The sequence below is a fragment of the Seriola dumerili genome, unplaced genomic scaffold (genome assembly GCF_002260705.1).
Source record: "Seriola dumerili isolate Sdu_G_001 unplaced genomic scaffold, Sdu_1.0 BDQW01000078.1, whole genome shotgun sequence".
Lineage (NCBI taxonomy): Eukaryota > Metazoa > Chordata > Actinopteri > Carangiformes > Carangidae > Seriola > Seriola dumerili.
Genome location: NW_019174333.1, coordinates 257,581 through 274,961, shown reverse-complemented (window position 1 = coordinate 274,961; position 17,381 = coordinate 257,581). Strand labels below are relative to the sequence as shown.

The 17,381-nt window shown below is 38.7% G+C and overlaps 1 protein-coding gene across 1 annotated transcript in view; it reads right to left on the bottom strand.

Annotated features, from left to right (window-relative positions):
* The window catches only part of LOC111220826, a 34,003-nt gene extending 26,460 nt beyond the window's left edge, over positions 1 to 7,543 (bottom strand). Inside the window, exons 1-10 of the mRNA XM_022744064.1 lie at positions 7,464 to 7,543; positions 7,241 to 7,368; positions 5,792 to 7,087; positions 3,964 to 4,059; positions 2,743 to 3,159; positions 2,225 to 2,298; positions 1,772 to 1,903; positions 1,292 to 1,452; positions 395 to 554; positions 103 to 297 (exon numbers count right to left, since the gene is read on the bottom strand). Coding sequence (XP_022599785.1) covers positions 103 to 297; positions 395 to 554; positions 1,292 to 1,452; positions 1,772 to 1,903; positions 2,225 to 2,298; positions 2,743 to 3,159; positions 3,964 to 4,059; positions 5,792 to 7,087; positions 7,241 to 7,368; positions 7,464 to 7,543 — 2,739 coding nt within the window. The remainder of the gene's footprint in view (positions 1 to 102; positions 298 to 394; positions 555 to 1,291; positions 1,453 to 1,771; positions 1,904 to 2,224; positions 2,299 to 2,742; positions 3,160 to 3,963; positions 4,060 to 5,791; positions 7,088 to 7,240; positions 7,369 to 7,463) is intronic.
* Between the last annotated feature and the right edge of the window lie 9,838 nt (positions 7,544 to 17,381).

Sequence of the window (17,381 nt, the reverse complement as noted above, 5' to 3'; positions counted from 1 at the left end):
ATTTGCTGTAGATTCAGCCACAATATGATGATTCTGGACCTGCACTTTGCACAGTTTTAGTTGTGAGTATTTTTGTGCTTTGTGATTGTGATATTTCTGCACCTCTTTGAATTCTTGCAGACATTTCTCACTGCAGATGGCTTTCGTTTCCTCCTCGAGCTTCAGCATGAGCGGCTGGTTGTGGCAGAGGGAGCTGCAGTTGTCACAGGTGGGCATGTTGTCCCTGCAGAATCCTTCCAAGCATGAGTCGCTGCAAAACTTGTGGACAGCTTCTTGCAGGGTCAACTCACATGTGGTCTGTGGTAGATAATGATAAAGGAGCAGTGAGTACAACAAAGACTTTAACTTTTTTTTTGTTTTGAGGCTGAAGAAATTGAGATTTGTTTTTACTTACAGTGCAGGATTTGTTGCACATGCTGCAGAGTGACTGTGGTGTTTGGGTGGGCACACTGTTTGTCTTGAAGGAGGACACGCAGGTCAGACTGCAGAAGTCCTTCATAGTTCCTTTAATGTCCACCACAGCCATGATGAGGTCCAGAGGCTGCGTTATCGCCCTAACCCAGAGGAGGGGAGACGATAAAGAGTTTGATACATCAACCTTTAATACGTTGACTAAACGTTTTACACAGAACAATATGATGAGATAATCAGGGCGTTTTTTCAACAGTATATTCATCTTTGTTATCTATTTGAACCTGCACTAATGACTATGGTTCAAATGGCTGTGTAATGTGATAGGAGGTCACATGTAGCAATGAACTCACAGAGAATTATCAGCTGACTCAGAGCTTTATAGCTTATTTCAGCTCACTGTCTTTCCATTGCTTTTCATGCAGCCACTGGTTTCAACTCATTCAGAATGTTATGAAAATCAACTTTTAGAAACTTGAAATGTAAGTAACGATAAGTTATTTGTGCAAGTGAATATAATGCTTGCATTTACTGTTGATGTGGGAACCACTGGGAGTTCTAATCAGCAACTTAAAGCTCCATATAGTCTAAAGGTAGATGTCCATGTGTTGTTTGATTATAAAGCAGGTCTAGGTTCTATATTAATACTGTGAAAGTATCAAAGCGCTCAGTCCAGAGAAATGGACGGATTCAGTAACAATGAAGTTTTAAGTCTCCACCAGTTAATTTTCCTACCATAATGAAATAACTGGGAACCAGCAGCTGACTGAAAGCTAGGAAAAACACACTAAAACCTTTTATACTACAAAGGCTACAAGGTCTACTTCATGCAAGAATACTGGTCTGGCTGTTTGAGAGGTGATGTTTTTCTCAGACTGACTTGTGACAGTAATGGCAGGTCTTGGTGTTTGGTTTGTTGATGGGGAACATTTCAAACAGGCAGTTTTTGGAGCAGAAGACATCAGTGAATCCCTTCTTCTGGTACGCAGTCTGTCCCATCATCATGCTCTTGTTGCAGTGGGAGCATGTCATGTGAACGGCCTGACAGGGAGGAGAATAGATACAGATTTCAATATTGTATATGCATACAAACAATGTTTAGTATATGACATTTGAAATACAACTGCATTAAGTTACTACAAAATACTAAAAGGGAGAACCTTTTTTTAAAGATTTGACCCTTACTGTAAAGATTCTATGCTTTTTATTTTTGTTTTTATTCCTCACACTTTATTAATAAAGGTGCACACTTTCCCTTAAATTACTTTACAGTGACAAATGACATTTTTCTTTTCAATTTATATAAATTTTATGAAGCCAAATACTTTATCCACTTGTCAGGAGAAGTACATTTCCCCACCTTGTTTTTGGCATCTGTGGATCTAGAAGATGTTTCGCTCTGGTTGCTGCCGTCTTGGTTGGGTTGATCTCTCACCGGCCACTTATTACACACAGGTGATAACTGGGAAATATGAACTGGAGTATGCAAATTCTAGTAGGAGAAAAGAAAAAAAAAAAAAACACAAGAAAAAAATAAACAAAATAAAAAAAGTCACCTGAGAAAACTGTAATGCTGTGATTTGATTTCACTGACTACATTTTAGGTTAAACTAGTAAGTCTGTTTTGTGTCCATCGTCATTTCTATCTATAACTAGAAATAAACACGGTAATAATTGTGTCAACTGTTGGACAGTAGAAAATAGATTTACAGTCATTGGAAGAACCATGAATATAATGAAAACTTTAATTCATACTTTGACCCAGTTTTTTAATTATTATATGAGATAAAACATCAAGTAACTGGATACTTACCATGTTGAGTTTTGGGATTACTATCTTCACTTCTTTCATTCCAGTCACTGCAGCTAATAATCTGTTCTTCTTTTCTATAAATCACGTGAAAACATGTTTTTGTTATAATTTGTTAAAATACTAGCACTGACATTGGATGGGCTGCACTGAAATTTTGCACAGACATTTGTGGTCCACAGAGGATGAACCATACCAACTCTTCCTCTAGTGCCTCCGTGAAAATGATGTTTTTGGTTTTGTCATGAATTCTACTTCAGATTTTCAAGGTCCCATGAGAATAAATTATGGTGACTCTGCTGAACTTTTTCTCCAGCGTTATAAACAGGTTAAGTTTAGACTTGTTTATTGAATAGCCTGACATCTACTAGACGGATTGGCACAAAATTAGACATTCATTTTTCATTATAATATGTCCTAATGACTTTTGTGATGCCCTGACTTTTCCTCTAGCGCCACCGGATTTAAGGTGGCAGAGAAGCTTCTGCTATCCACATCCATCCAGTCAGTTTGTTACTCACCTTTCTCTTTATCTTTTTTCTCCACATGCTTCTCTGCATCAATGTCCATGGTGTCTTCACGGTCAGTGTCAGTGGTGTGCTTCTTATGATCCTGCTTCGTGGTTTTATTGACGTCTGTCCTAACAGACATCACCGCTGATGCATTTGAGTCACCATCTCCATCATTTTCCACATTTCTGACATCCTCATCAGAGTCTATGTCCATATCAAAGTCCACATTCATGTCCTGATCATCATCATTATCACTAAAACCACGAGATGGTGTTTCCTCAGGTGTTTTGATATCGTTCTCTGTGTTGTCCTCATAATTTTTCTCTTTATTCAGCTCAGACTCCTCACTTTCACTCTTCTTCCTCCTGCCTCTGCCTCGTTTTCTCGACGAAGAAACTCGTTTTTTAGTTGATGAAAAGGAGCCTTCTGAGGACAAAAGACCAAAAAGAGACAGAGACAAGTATGTGAGAAGAGTATCAACACTTTTCTTGGTCAATATTCCCAGATAAACGCAGCTAGAAACCTAAACAATGAGCTGAAACTCTCTACAAAGCTCAGTAAAGCAGATGATTCAGGTGATAACTCTCTGTAGGTTCGTCACTATGAATGATGCCTGTCACACTGTCTCATTGTTTTCACTTTGCTATTTGATCCATTATTATGATAAAAATATAAATTATAGCCGCTTTTAAGTTTAACTGATCTCGACTCATTTAAAGATACATCAATGGGCATTTGTTATATTCGTCAATAGCAGCAAAACAAAACACAAGACAAGTTGCCAGACACCCACGTCACAGCCACCGATAATTAGGGAAGGTAAGTAACTTAATGTGGCTCCACATAATTTGCATATAATTATGATTATCTATGTCGTTCCTTGTTCAAACACGCGTTATCAATTTCTCTTTTGCAAAATAATCAACTAAACATCTGAAGCATTTCTGTCACCTTTCAATTTCTTGACAAATGCAATTCTTTGTGTTAATTTTGTAGAGCAGGCCTGGATTGGGCATAGATGAGCAAATCTATTCCTTGTTTGTCCATTAACATACCTCTAAATACAATCTATGTAAATATATAATTATTTTGTTTTTGATTCCGATTTATTGGTGGTTAATCTTGTTTCAGTTAAAGAAAATGCAGTGACGTGTATTACAAGCCTCAATGCCTAAAAACGAATATAACACAGATCAAAGGCTAGTAAGAGTTTATATGTTTATTACATACTGCTCGGCTGAAGAGAACCGCCTGCATCTTCATCGTCCTCTTCAGGATCATCAGCGTCATCACAATTGTTCGGCTCCACGTATGGCTGCACTTCATCTTCAAAGGAAAGTAAGACAAGTACATGTGTGTTGTAACAAGAGGAATGGGTCATATGAATCAATATAAAGACATTAATGCAGTAATCTTGATATCACAAAAGCATCCATTTCATCAGAACAAAAACTTTATTAATGCTGGTCTTTTTTTTTTTAAGAATCCAGTAAAAACTATGAATCAACTTTCTCTAGCTCTAAGTACAGGCCTTTATCTACAAAACACACACTTATATCAAAAGGTTTGACATCCTTTAAAAAGATATCCCGTAGAGTTTTTGACTCATGCATGCACATATGAACGTGAATAAACATTCTTACCAATGGTCTAAAGCTCCATATTTTACCCTTTCAGAGTGTTTCAGTTGAAATGTCAATCCATAAGAAGATATATTTGTGGTTTTAAGAACCAAAAACTGTCTCATTATATTTTCACATCTCCTCTCTTATGCCTCTCTCTGGAGCTCTAGTAGCAACAGGGCATTTTGTGTTTGTCTCTGAACCTTTATTCTGATTGGCTGATTTTTCTGAGATTGTAGCCTACTATTGTAGCTTGGTAAATGCAAATGGCGATGGTCAGTGAATGTGGAAATGGACCGGACAGACGGTGAAATGCATTTCAGAAAGAAATTATTTTAGCCACTGGTCACTAATGTTACTGTCCTTAGGAAGGCTGTGCAATGATGTAATGGCTTCCTGACATCCGAAGATTTTTAACATTAATCCACTGACTGACAGGTGGCAGTAATGTACCAAGAAACTCACTGGTCTGCCTGCAAGTGGAACAGAAGAAGAAGACTACTCGCACGTATACAAGGATGTAATCAACACTGGTTTCAAAAGTTGGGCCCAATCCTAATGTCCCCCCTCACTGACTTGGAGGTGCGTTCCCAGTAAGTTTGTGAGGACTTAGGGCTGTCCCACTGTCAAACCATGGAGGGCATTAGGGCTCTCCGGCAGACACTTTGAGCCCTTTATGGACACTTTGTGTTAGTCCGCATTTCTGTAGGCTTTGCCTGAGGGAATTACCCAAAGTTCAGAGCTTTGTGATGTAAAACACGGGGTTGCCATGGTTATCAGGGGGATGCCCAGAAGCGTAAAAAAAGGGCAAACAATGGCCATAAAACTCAAGAAATAATAAGATAGAAGAAGAACGGTTAACAAACAAGCATGAAAGGAATGAATCCCAATGTTAGCATTACAGGAAAAAAGACAGTACAGGACCGTATAAACACAGAGCTCACTGTGATTCAGAGCCACTTATTTGTCCTATGATGACGTGATGATGAATTCCATACATCCAAATTGGAACAGATCTGATCCAACATTTTTTTTTTTTTTTTTACAAACAGGGAGAGAATAAAAATGTACAATCAAAAGTCCCAAACCCACAATTGAATGCAAATGTTTTGGCATCATCAAGGTAACGTGATATAAGTGTTGTCCCATTCCTCTTTATACCATTTTGAGCCCTTGCAGCCTCTTGCACTCAATCACTCACCAGGTGACGTTGTCTGTGAGGGTTCAGGGCCTAGGGTTTAGGGGCGACATTGGTACTGGACCTTTATGTTTTGAGTGACGCAAATGTTTCGAGGGAGGAAATGCAGTGAACATGTTTGCTAGGCCTTAAGGATACACAGTGAACTTTGTGAGTAAAGCTGACTGTAAACATAACTTTTGTTTGTTTACAAGAAAACTCCCACAGGGCACCTTTAAGTTTTGAACTAGTCACATACCTGAAATCTCAATTTCCTCAAACGATTTTCCTTCAAATCTTTCAAGAGTTCCACTCTCCATTGCCAAGAGCAGCTCTGAGATTTTTGCGATGTCGAGCGCTGCCTCTGGCATCTGGTAATGCTCCCTGTCGGTGCAAATGTCCCAGCCCAGCACTCTGGCTAACTGATCCAGCTCGTCATTTGTGAAGCTGAGAATCTGGAAAATTCTTGCGATGTGCTTTCGAAAAAAAATAGACCTGAGGTTCTCTGGTTTCTTTGCTCCACACCGAGCTGCAAAGGTGCTGATGCACGTTTGTCCCTGGTAGAAGCTTGTACATATGGCCACAGGTCTTGCAAATAAAAAGGGATTACGTTCATGCACGCCACATGCCTCTCTCTTGGTCACAAGCAGCGTTATTGCGCTGAGCAGCTCGGGTGTCAACATAACAGCAACTTTTTTCTCAACATTTTTTCTGCCACTCTTAGTCATAACATTGATCTTCACATTGCGCTTGGACAGAATTTGCTCAAACTGTGACTGACAAACAGCAGCGTCTCCATGAAGCTCAGTCTCCTCCCTGTCCTGGAATGACTGGAGGGTGACTTTTGAAACTTCAAACACATTTCTGTTTAAGATTAATACCTGTGCAACTGTCACTCTGAGAAGTGCATTATAGACTGGAGCGCTCTCATACATGGTCAGGCTTTTGACTGCAGATGTTGCTGTCTTCTCCATGCACTGGTAGAAGAGCTGCACGTCCTGTGTGAACGGTACGGTCGGCGGGCTGTTTATTTTTGATAATGTTGAGGGGGTGTGGCTCCATTCTTCTGCACACAACTTCATAAAAGTCTCTGCATCTTGTATCGTCTCTTTATCGGCTTCCTCCTTCAAAGCCCTGGCGTATCTAATGTCACTCATTTTCTTGAGCGAATTTCCCAATCTCACCACAACACTCGGCCTGTCACATGACTTCGTCTCCTCATTGAAACCAGCGAGCTCTCGGACAGCTTCAACAACTTTGCTGAAGTTTTCAGTTTTGATAGCATCTTCAAAGCTCCTTATCGACTTTTTTCTTAATGTTATTAGGAGTCTTCCCATTAGCCTCAGCCTCTGTTTGATGTCTTCGGCTCTTTCTTTCTTTTCATTCATGAGGCACAAACACTGTGCCAGCTGCAGAATATAAGAATCACTCCAAACTACAGATGAAACCTCATCTTTCTTCAGGGTTTTTAACAGCTTCCTCACCTCTGATGGGATTTCTTGAGGGTCTGCAGACACTGAAGCAGCAACCATAGTTAAGATTTTAGTCTTGCGGCCTGTTGGAGGAGAGAACTTCTTTGAAGGACACCTCCGCATATGTCGCCACATTTCCTTACGACCATACATGCCTTTACAATATATACAGGGTGCAAATGTTTTAGCAGTGGGGGGCATGTTTGACTTTCTTCTGTTCACTTTCAGTTCCCCACATTGAGTCTTCAAAACCTCCTGATTATGTTTGTAGTTTCCTCTGTTTCGTAACTTCTGCAGGAGCTTTTTTCGCGCCTTGGATTTTCGACGTAGCGCCAACGCCTCAGCGATCTCGGCCTCTTCCTTCCTGTGGGTGAAAAGGTGACGAGAAATTTTAGACTGAGCTTTCCCGCAGACGTAGCAATAATTCTTCGTGGTACAGGAAGGGTCTTTGGGCTCCACATCAGAGGCAGAGTCATCTGAGCTGGAGTCAGCCTCGTCCTCCTGCTGGTTGGATGAATCATCATCATCTTCATCACCATCGTTGATGGGTTCAGGCACAGATCTCTGCCGTTTTTTAGAGGAACCTGACTCTTGATTGGTTTTCACATTCTGACACTGCCGGTTGTTGATCCCGGTAAAACTGTTACTTGGTCCATCATCGGGGACAACCTGGAATTAAGAAAAACAACAAATCAATCAACAAAACAATGCTTATCTAGTACTTCCCCCTGTTTGCCATTCAAATTCTAACTGTATCTTTTAAATTTCTTGACACCAATATACAATATCAAGATTCATTCAGTGTGTGGGCACCCCAGTGGCTCACTCAGTAAGCGCGTACCATGAAAGCTTAGTCCCTACTGCAGCAGGGTTTGAATCCAACCCGTGGCTCTTTGCTGCATGTCATCCCCTCTCTCTCTCCCTGACTTTGCTGTCTCGCTCTCACTGCAACGTTTAACAGCAATAAATGCCCCAAAAAAATAGCTTAAAAAAAAAAAAAAAAAAAAAGGTTCATTCAGTGCTCACTTTTTTCAGACTTGTTTTTTCTCCAACTCTCTCTAACTTTAAGCTTGTTTTCTCACTGGGTTCTGAGGTAGTCTGGAGCAGTGTTCATATCACTGTATGATAGAGAGCAACAGTGGGGCACAACATATTTACAGAAGTAGAGTTACATCCAGGTAACTTTTCCTTTGCCGTGTCTCATTAGTGAATAGGAGACTACTGCTTTGCAGTCACTGTGTTTACATTCATTCACAGAGAGCGGCAGTGGTTGTGAGAAAGAGCTTTGCAGAAGAGATGGCTTTGCTCGATGTGAATCTGAAAAGGAGAGTCTTTTTTCAAACCGCTTAATGTTGTCTTCACTGACATCAATCTCCATCGACATCACAAATTTGCAGGAGAAAACACAAGGGCCTAATCACAGTTCTTGCCGTCCACAAATGCAGATCGAGGAGGTAAACATCAGCTACAGCGTAGTCTTAACTCACATCCATATATAAATCTCCAGTGCTGGTTTATTTTAACACATCATCATCATTAACACTTTAGTGAATGCATTAAACCTGCACTAAGCAATTTCTGACCGCCAAGGGGGCTGACAGACAAAGCATACAGAAGTCTCTTTGTTTTGCTAAATCTTCAACCAGCTTCACCAATCAGTTGTTTAATTAGGCTTTTTGTGACTTCTTTGTTTGTCTGCTGTTGTGCAAAAATGAACATTTGTTTAATTGAGAAAATAATCAACAGATTAATCAAAAATGATCGTTACTTTGTTGACACTATGTTAAAGATAGTAAATAAAGATAGAGTATTTCCTAATATATTTGTCATAAACAGAAAGAGGAAGAGTAGTAAAATATTAGTAGGCATGTCTGAAATAGATGTCATCGGATGTACTTGAATTATTTGCGACATGATGGGACAAAAACTATAAAAAATATTTACACACAAAATCAAAACCAAGACATACTGCAGAAAAAAAACCTACTGTTGAGCGCCAGGGGTATGAGGAGTCCCCGTAGTTGTATGTTATCTCCTCGCCTCGAGATATTTTCTTCACTGCAAACAGGCACAGGTGTGGCTTCCCCTCACAAACAACAGTCCTCATTTCACAGTTGGGACTTTTGTAATCATCATTCACAAGTCTTCCAAGGCTCCCGTCCTCTGACGAAGCATCAATGCTGCAAGAAAGATACTCTTCATGAAACTTAAACAACTATTCTCATGGTGTTGTCCTGGAAAAACAGACCTGTTGTAGTCAAACTACTTAATTTTGTTGGTAAATAAACATTTTGAGATTTTTTTACATCCTTTTACATTCTGTTTAATTTTTCCAAGTTTACAAAAGTTAACTAATACTAAAGTTGAATTTTGGGTAATTTTGAACATTTTGAGAAATAAAATGTAAAAATCATGAAGGTGGTGAAAAACAATCTGACATGATCTGGGATTCTGAAGGTTTTTCTCTTCAACATGAGCCAATACAGATGATTTAAAATAAGAACCATCCTTTAATGACCAAACTGAAAAACTAGCAGTAAACTCACCGCCAGTTTGTTCCATTCCACGAGAAGTCAAACAAATAATTGTTCAAAGTATCACCACTTTTCTTTGTCCAGGTCTCTTTGTGAGTAAAAATGTTCCCCCGATATTCAACAACGAAGGTGGATGGTTCAATGGATTCATGGGTGAACACACCTCTCCCTAGAAAAACAAGAATAAAAGAGAAAACAAAAAGTTACATCCAGTTGTTCTAAAACAAAAATATATAAAACCTAAACATCCTAAAACAAAAATAAACAACATGCTCTGTAGGAAACAGATTATTTGTTATAAATAGAAACTAAACAATAACAATAAAAATGGCTGATTATCCTCAGCCAAGTGCTGATCAAAGTTTTGACTCACTCTTAATTTCAAAATAACAGTCTGTTGTTATCCAAGATTTATTCATTAAAAATTAACAAATCAATTTTTCTTCTCCTGAGAAAACAACAACAAAAATTTTGCTGTTTGGAAAAAACAATTGTAACTCAAGGTCCAGGTTCTAGATTTCTCCAGAGCTTTCGACAGAATTTCATGGTTTTTGTCAATTGAGCAAACACACACTTACAGTTTATCTATTTACAGTCTTCCTTCACTGCTGAAGGCTGTTCGATGTGGTTGAAAGCTCTGGAAAAAGCTGGTAGGAGTTAGAATCAAAATATTGTTGAAAGGCCTCAATACTTATAACTTACTTGCTTACTTACTTACTCCTTTTTTAAACATATTTTTTGGGCATTTTGTCTTTATTTGACAATAGATAGTGTTGTGAGACAAGAATTAAGAGGAGTGTAAAAGGGGTATGGCACATCATCAAAAGTCCAGAACCAAACCTTTGACTTGTTGCGTTTATTTGGCATGTTCATTAGAAGATCATGGCGCCCCCTCATGACCAGCACAAACTGACAGACTGTTTGGAAAAACACTGAAGTGATCGTGATCTATTATTGCACTAACTTAATAGTGGGTAAAATATTTGCCAAATGAACATTTCCATTATTGACCTTTTGCCAATACACAAGTTTTGTTTTCTGATGTGAAGAAGCAGAAAATAAGGCAAAGGTGTCTTGCAACTGCAAGCTAGACCTGGAGTAACATCTTCAAAAGAAAACAGCATTATTAAATCATTCACTGCTCAAACATCAGTGTCTCTAATCGCTTCATGTATTAGAAAAATGGTTTAACTGGGGCTGACTCTCCCTGCTAGTTATCAAAAACCTCCAGAAACGCTGGAACTTGAATGGAAAGACAGTCGTGTCAGCACCAACCTTTTAAGGAGTCAATAAACATTTCCTGCAGGAAGGGTTTGTCTCTGCAAGACTTTATGTGCTCCAGGGCCTCTTGCTCAGGACTCAGCTGTCTTCCTCGTTGCTTCACATCATCTGGAAGGTTATAAAAAATATTTAATATTAAAGCTTCAAAAAGGTCTCACACACCTGTGTTTGTCTTGTCATGTTCATCTTGTTCCATTTTCATCATACAGTTTGATTAATACTGTCTTTACACTGTACTTCTAACATTGCGGTTGAACTGGTGTCTTTTTATGTGAATGTACTTCCCGTCAGCTCAACTTATGAATCATTAATTCACTAACTCAGGCTTTAAAATTACACTTAAGTAGAATGACCACAAAAATAAGAACACGTGTACAATTTAATGCAATGTTATAGGTCCAAAAGCCATGACTAGAACTTGAACCGTGAAGTGTTTTCAACTGAAGCTGTGCTGTGATGGTGTTAATTTAACTCTCTGGTGTTGTGTTGGATTCATTATATTTTAAGTGACGTATATGCCGGGAAAAAATATTTGTGACAAAACTGCATTAAACATTGTTCTGAATAGCACTAACTAGAAGATTACGTTTCATGAGCCACTAAAACAACCTGCGGTCAAACTAAAAATTTGTATAATATGAAATATATTACATTTTACTTATTTTTATTCACCTGAGTCACTTGACAATAAATTATTTTTACTTACTACTTGAATGTATAGAATTTATTTAGGAATTTTTTTTGACAGGTAAGACAATGTAGTAATGTGCATTACCAACTTAAATGTCACTAGCCAACTCTGGCAAGAAAAGTATTCTAAAAACAATAATATTGAATATGAATATTACAGATAAATGGGTATGGGACGGGTTCTCTTCACAACGTACCATTCTGCTGAAGTAAAACAGCTGATTCTTTATTGTCCTCTTCAGCATCACTGTTTTTAGGGTTTCCCTGCTCCACATCTGGCTCCAATTCATCTTGAATAAAAACCAAAACAGAGTATGTATTCATTTGTAGATTATTAAATGATTTATTCGGTCAGATATGTCTATTACAGTGGACACATACCTTCAATCTCAATTTCATCCAAAGAGTTCCCTTTGAATCTTTCGAGAGAACCCTTTTCCATTGCCAGAAGTAGTTTCGCAATCTTTGCCAGTTCCACAGCTGCCTCTGGCAAACGGTAGTAATCCCTGTCAGCCCGAATGTTGTGCCCCAGCAGTTTGGCCAGGTGATCGAGCTCATCATTCTCCAGGTTGAGAATCTGGAAAACTCTTGCTATGTGCTTCTGAAGATGCACCGACCTGAGGTGCTCTGGGTTTTTTGCACGACACAGACTTGAAAAGGCCCTGATGCAGTTCCCTCCATGGTAAAGGCTCGAAGCCGAAAAGTCCGGCTTTGCAAACAAGAAAGGATTGTCTTCATGTACGCCACACGTCATCCTCTTGCTTATGAGCAGCGTTAATGCACTGACAAGATCAGATGTCAACAGAACAGCAACATACTGGCTTGTCTTGCTCAGGATGTTTATTCTGATGAAGTGTTTGGACAGCACTTGGGCGGCATCATCCCTCTCCTGGAATGACTTCAGTGTCATTTTTGAAACCTCAGGTGCACCTTTGTTTAAAACTGACACCTGTGCAAGCGTCACTCTGCAGAGTGCGCTGTACACCTGTGGGCTTTCATGCATCTTCAGGCTGTCAGTGGCAGAAGCCGATGCTGCTTCTAAGTACCTGTAGAAAGTCTGCATGTCACGTGTGAACGGTATGGTGGACGGGCTGTTTACTCTTCGTCCACTCAGTGAAGCGACGGCTGTTTGGGAGACTAGTTCACTCCATTCTTTTGTGCACAGTGTCATGAATGTCTTTGTGTCTCTCATCTGCTCGTTGTCATCAGTCACACTGAGAGCAATCCTGCACAGTTTTTTGAGTGAATGTCCTATTTTCAAAGCCAGACTTGGTTTGTCATAACCCTGGTTTTTTTCATCAAAACCTGCAATGCCTTTGACCGTCTCCACAACTTTGTAGAAGTTTTGGGGTTTGATGACATCTTCAAAGTTGAAAATTGACTTTTCATGCAGTGCTAACAAGAGTCTCCCCATTTCTCTCAGCTTCTGTCTGATGTATTCATGTTTATTTAGATTATTTCCATACTTCTCTGTCAAGTACTGAGCCAGCTGTATCAGAAGGTAGTCGTTTTGAACTACGAAAGAAATCTGGTCGTGTTTCATAGTTGAAAACATATTCCACACACCAGAAGGAAGTTGTTGGGAGAATCGTGACTCAGCAAGAGCAATCTCACTTAAGACCCTTGTCTTGCCAGGTGTTTCAGGGTTTAACATTTTCCTCGAAGTGCATCTGGACACATGCTTCCACATGTTCTTACGATTAAACATGCCTTTACAATATAGACAGTGTACACATGTTTTAGCACTCGTTGCCACGGTTGTCTGTCGTCTTCTCACTTTTAACTCTCCGCTGTTATTCCTCAACACCTCCTGATTATGATTGTAGTTTCCTTTGTTTCGTAACCTGTCCAGTAATCTTTTTCGTTCCTTGGAGAATTTGGGTAACGCAAAGGCTTCAGCGATATCAGGCTCTTCGTCAGCATGCTTTAAAAGATGACGAGCAAATTTAGAAATACCTTTCCCACAAACATAACAATAATTTTTACTGGTGAAAGATGTTTTTTTGGGCTCACTGGGTGTATACTCTTCATCTGCGCCATGTTCATCAGAGTCCAACGCAGCTTCATCCTCCTGCTGACTGCATGAAGCATCGTCTGGCTGCAGCATGAAGGAACCTGAAGGCTCTTGAGAGGAATCAAACTCAGTAAAAGATGGACTGTCTCTGAAATCCAGCTGACTGTTGATGTTGGTGAAGCTGTCACTGTCATGGCTTGGTCCACTGTTCGTTACTTCTTCGTCTTCATCATCATCATCATCATCGTCGTCAGAGCAGGACTGCTCACTGCTGGAAACTGCTAAGTCCTCAAGCTGGAAATACAAGCAAGGAATTTTACAAAAACAGTACATAACTTTACATGTACAAACAGAAAAAAAAGTCTGCTACTTTGCTAGTGTACCATAAAAAGAATTATTAAAAGGTTTTGGTAAATCTGCTTATTTACTCTCTTGCCAAGAATTAATCAAGAGGATGGATACCACTCTCATGTCTGTATGAAAGAGTTATCTCAGCTCTGTCCAAGAGAAAGAAAGAAAAGAAGAATCATTAGAATTTAAACATCTAAAGTGTCTAAAACTTTTGAACAAGACTGTATATAACCTTTATTTATTGGGCTAATCCCATTGAGATCAAGATCTCTTTTATAATCACATACAGCATCAGAGTCACAACTAAATAAATTCTAAGTTTAAAATCAGCCAGTGAAATAAAATACTCAAGTTTTGCAATCTTCTGTAATTTAGTTAATTGATCTTCCGCTGAAATTCAGTATTTACCCAAGGGGTAACTAGAGTTAAACAGTCCCGAGATCTTGTTTGGTGAGCAGTGGTGATAGATATGAGATAACTTTTGCAGGACATATTGAAGACATATATATATCAGTATATACACAATATAATAAAATATAGTTCTCTTCTTGCTGCTTGTGAGGACCAGCTGTCTATTTCATGTACAGAATTATGAGCATGATACTTTTCTCCTGTGATTAAGCACAAAGCAAAATGAGAAACTGCATCATCCAATCATCACCTCTAAAGCTCACTAATCAACACGTTGCACAGACACAGTCCAGCACAAAACCCAGAGTAAAACCACAACCTGTCATTTTTATTTATTAGTCAGCTTTGTGTCTGTGAGAGCAGTGTGCATGCGTTGTTAATATGACAGTACTGTCCAATTTTTTTACTTAGTTGAAGTGGCTAAAAAAAACCTCTGTATGTAGACAGTTAGTGAAAGCAACAAATGTAGTTGTTTATATACCATTTCATTCCATGGTGTTGATGAAGTGGCATAAAAGTCTGTGTTTGAAGAACTTGATCCACCAAAGGACTCCTGAACATGTCAAACACAATAAGAAACAGTAACTGCATAGCAAAGCACCAATCTGAATCACATTGTGGTCTGGTTAGAATAAAATATACCGTGTTGGTAAAATGTATGGAGACCCTACACGTTCAATATGAAATAAGTCTATATCAAATAATAATAATAATCTTTATTTTTAGAGCACTTTTCTAAACCCACGTTACAAAGGCCTTTACACAAAGATGTTGGGTTTGTATTATACTGGCAGGCGTTTCTATTATTTTGTATATCCCATTTATATCAGTGAGGGTAAGCATTATACAGAGAGATAGGTTTCTGTATAATGCAATACAATTCAACAGCACCACAAACTCCATCCACCACAGTAGAATCAACACCTCTCTAAAACAATTTCAACCAAAACATTTTAACCTTCATGAAGGAGGATTTATTGCAAGACTGTTATATTAGAGTTTGCTTTAGCCAGGTGTACCTAATAAATTGCCACCTGAGTGTAACTCTAATGAAAAACTATAAGGATACAAAAAGGCTTGTGTTACAGTATAAACTTACCCTTGAGCGCCACAAGTAAGAGGAATCACCATAGTTGTACGTTATCTCCTCGCCTGGAGATATTTCTTTCACCGCAAAAATGCACAAGTGTGGCTTCCCCTCACAAACAACTTTCCTCATTTCACAGTTGGGACTTATGTGGTCATCATTTACGAGTCTTCCAAGGCTCCTGTCCTCTTCAGAAGCATCGATACTGCAAGCAAATTAAAAATGATAGCACTTCACCATATGTTTTTCTTATAAAACATAACCTAACAAAAAGGTCAGTTAATGTCAAAGCTGTAAAACACACAGATAACTTACCACCAGTTTGCTCCTTTCCATGAAAACTCATACAAATAATTGTTCAGAGTATCACCACATTCCTCCCTGGGCCTTGTGTCTTTGTGACAAAAGATGTTCCCACGATATTCAACGACAAATGTGGAGGGTTCAATGGTTTTGTGGGTGAACAGTCCTCTCCCTAGAAAAGCAAAGATTAACATGAAAACTTCCACTATCAACCATTATACAGCAGCGGCAATCAACATGACCTGGTAAATCTATAGATCATTTTAGTAACTTGATAATAAGTTACTTGTTTAGTTTCATATATCACATCTGGAGGGCATTTTATTTACTCCATATTCCTCTCTGACAAAATGACATAACAGAAAATAGGTTGCAAAGGACAGATTACCCCAGCCTCTTGTCAAGTAATACCAGAAATCCTTTCAATATAAACATAGCGATTGATATCAGAAATGTAGCACATACCTTTAAATGAGTCTATAAACCTTTCTTCCAGGAAAGGTTTGTCTCTACGGGCAACAATGTGCTCAAGAGCATCTTCCTCAGGAGTCAGAGGTCTTTTCTGCATTTCCATGACAACTGGAAAGTTTTACAAAGATACTAAATTAGGTATATTAGGTACATAATATGACACATTGTTCTTTGGAAATATGATGATCCCCACAGACAACAGCAGGTAAATTAGCCAACAAAGACATCTTAGGGCTACAAGATGTGTTGTCAGTGTGAAAAACTTAATTTCCCTGTGTAAAAGGGGAGAAAAGTCTGTCAAATAATAAAGAACATATATCAAAACATTATGCTTATAATGTATGTCAGGTCTGAACAATCCATCTTGTTTTTGTAGGATTCACCAAGTTAAACTTAAGACATTTTAAGATCTCTTCAATACCATATCACATTTTTGTCTTCTTCACAACTGTATATACCAATAATCCCTAATGATATAATTAATTAAACACTAAAACTATGAGCTGAACCTGGATAAACAGCAGAGAATGGATGGATTAACAGATGGATGGATTAACCTATTTATATAAAGTTCTGATATGAATTTAACATCAGAAATCTGAAACAATGGTAGAGATTTTCCAGGCAGTTTTTGCTAAAATCACAAACAAAAACATTTTATAAATGACATTACTACCTAGTTCAGCCTAGAAAAAATGTTTAACTCATTGTAAATTAAATTTAAGACTCTGAAGACCTTTTTGGAGACGCCCAGATTCATTTAACTACAAAATAAATTTAAAAGCCATCAATCAAGCCTGTGCAAGAGTTCACAACACATTTCTGTAATTTCCTTCCCCGACCCCAACATGCCCAACACATGTGCTGCCACCCCAAGCCTGTATGCAATACTCATGTTTCGAGAATCAGATGCCAGCTTTGTCTGTAGAGGTACAGATGTTTGGTTAAGGACTGGTAAAAATTTAAATTTAATATTCTGCAGCATGACAATAAGCCCAAACCTACACCCAGAGTCATAGGAAACTAAGTCCTGCAACAGAGCCCTTATCTCAACATCATAGAGTCAGTTTGGGATTACATGAAGACACAGAGACAGCCCAAATTAACAGAAAAACTATGGCAAGTTCTCCAAGATGCTTGGAACAACCTAGAAAATACCTAGATAACTGTACACAGGTGTACCAAGGAGAACTGATACTGTGTATAAGTCAATTGTGGTAACAGCAAAAAGTACT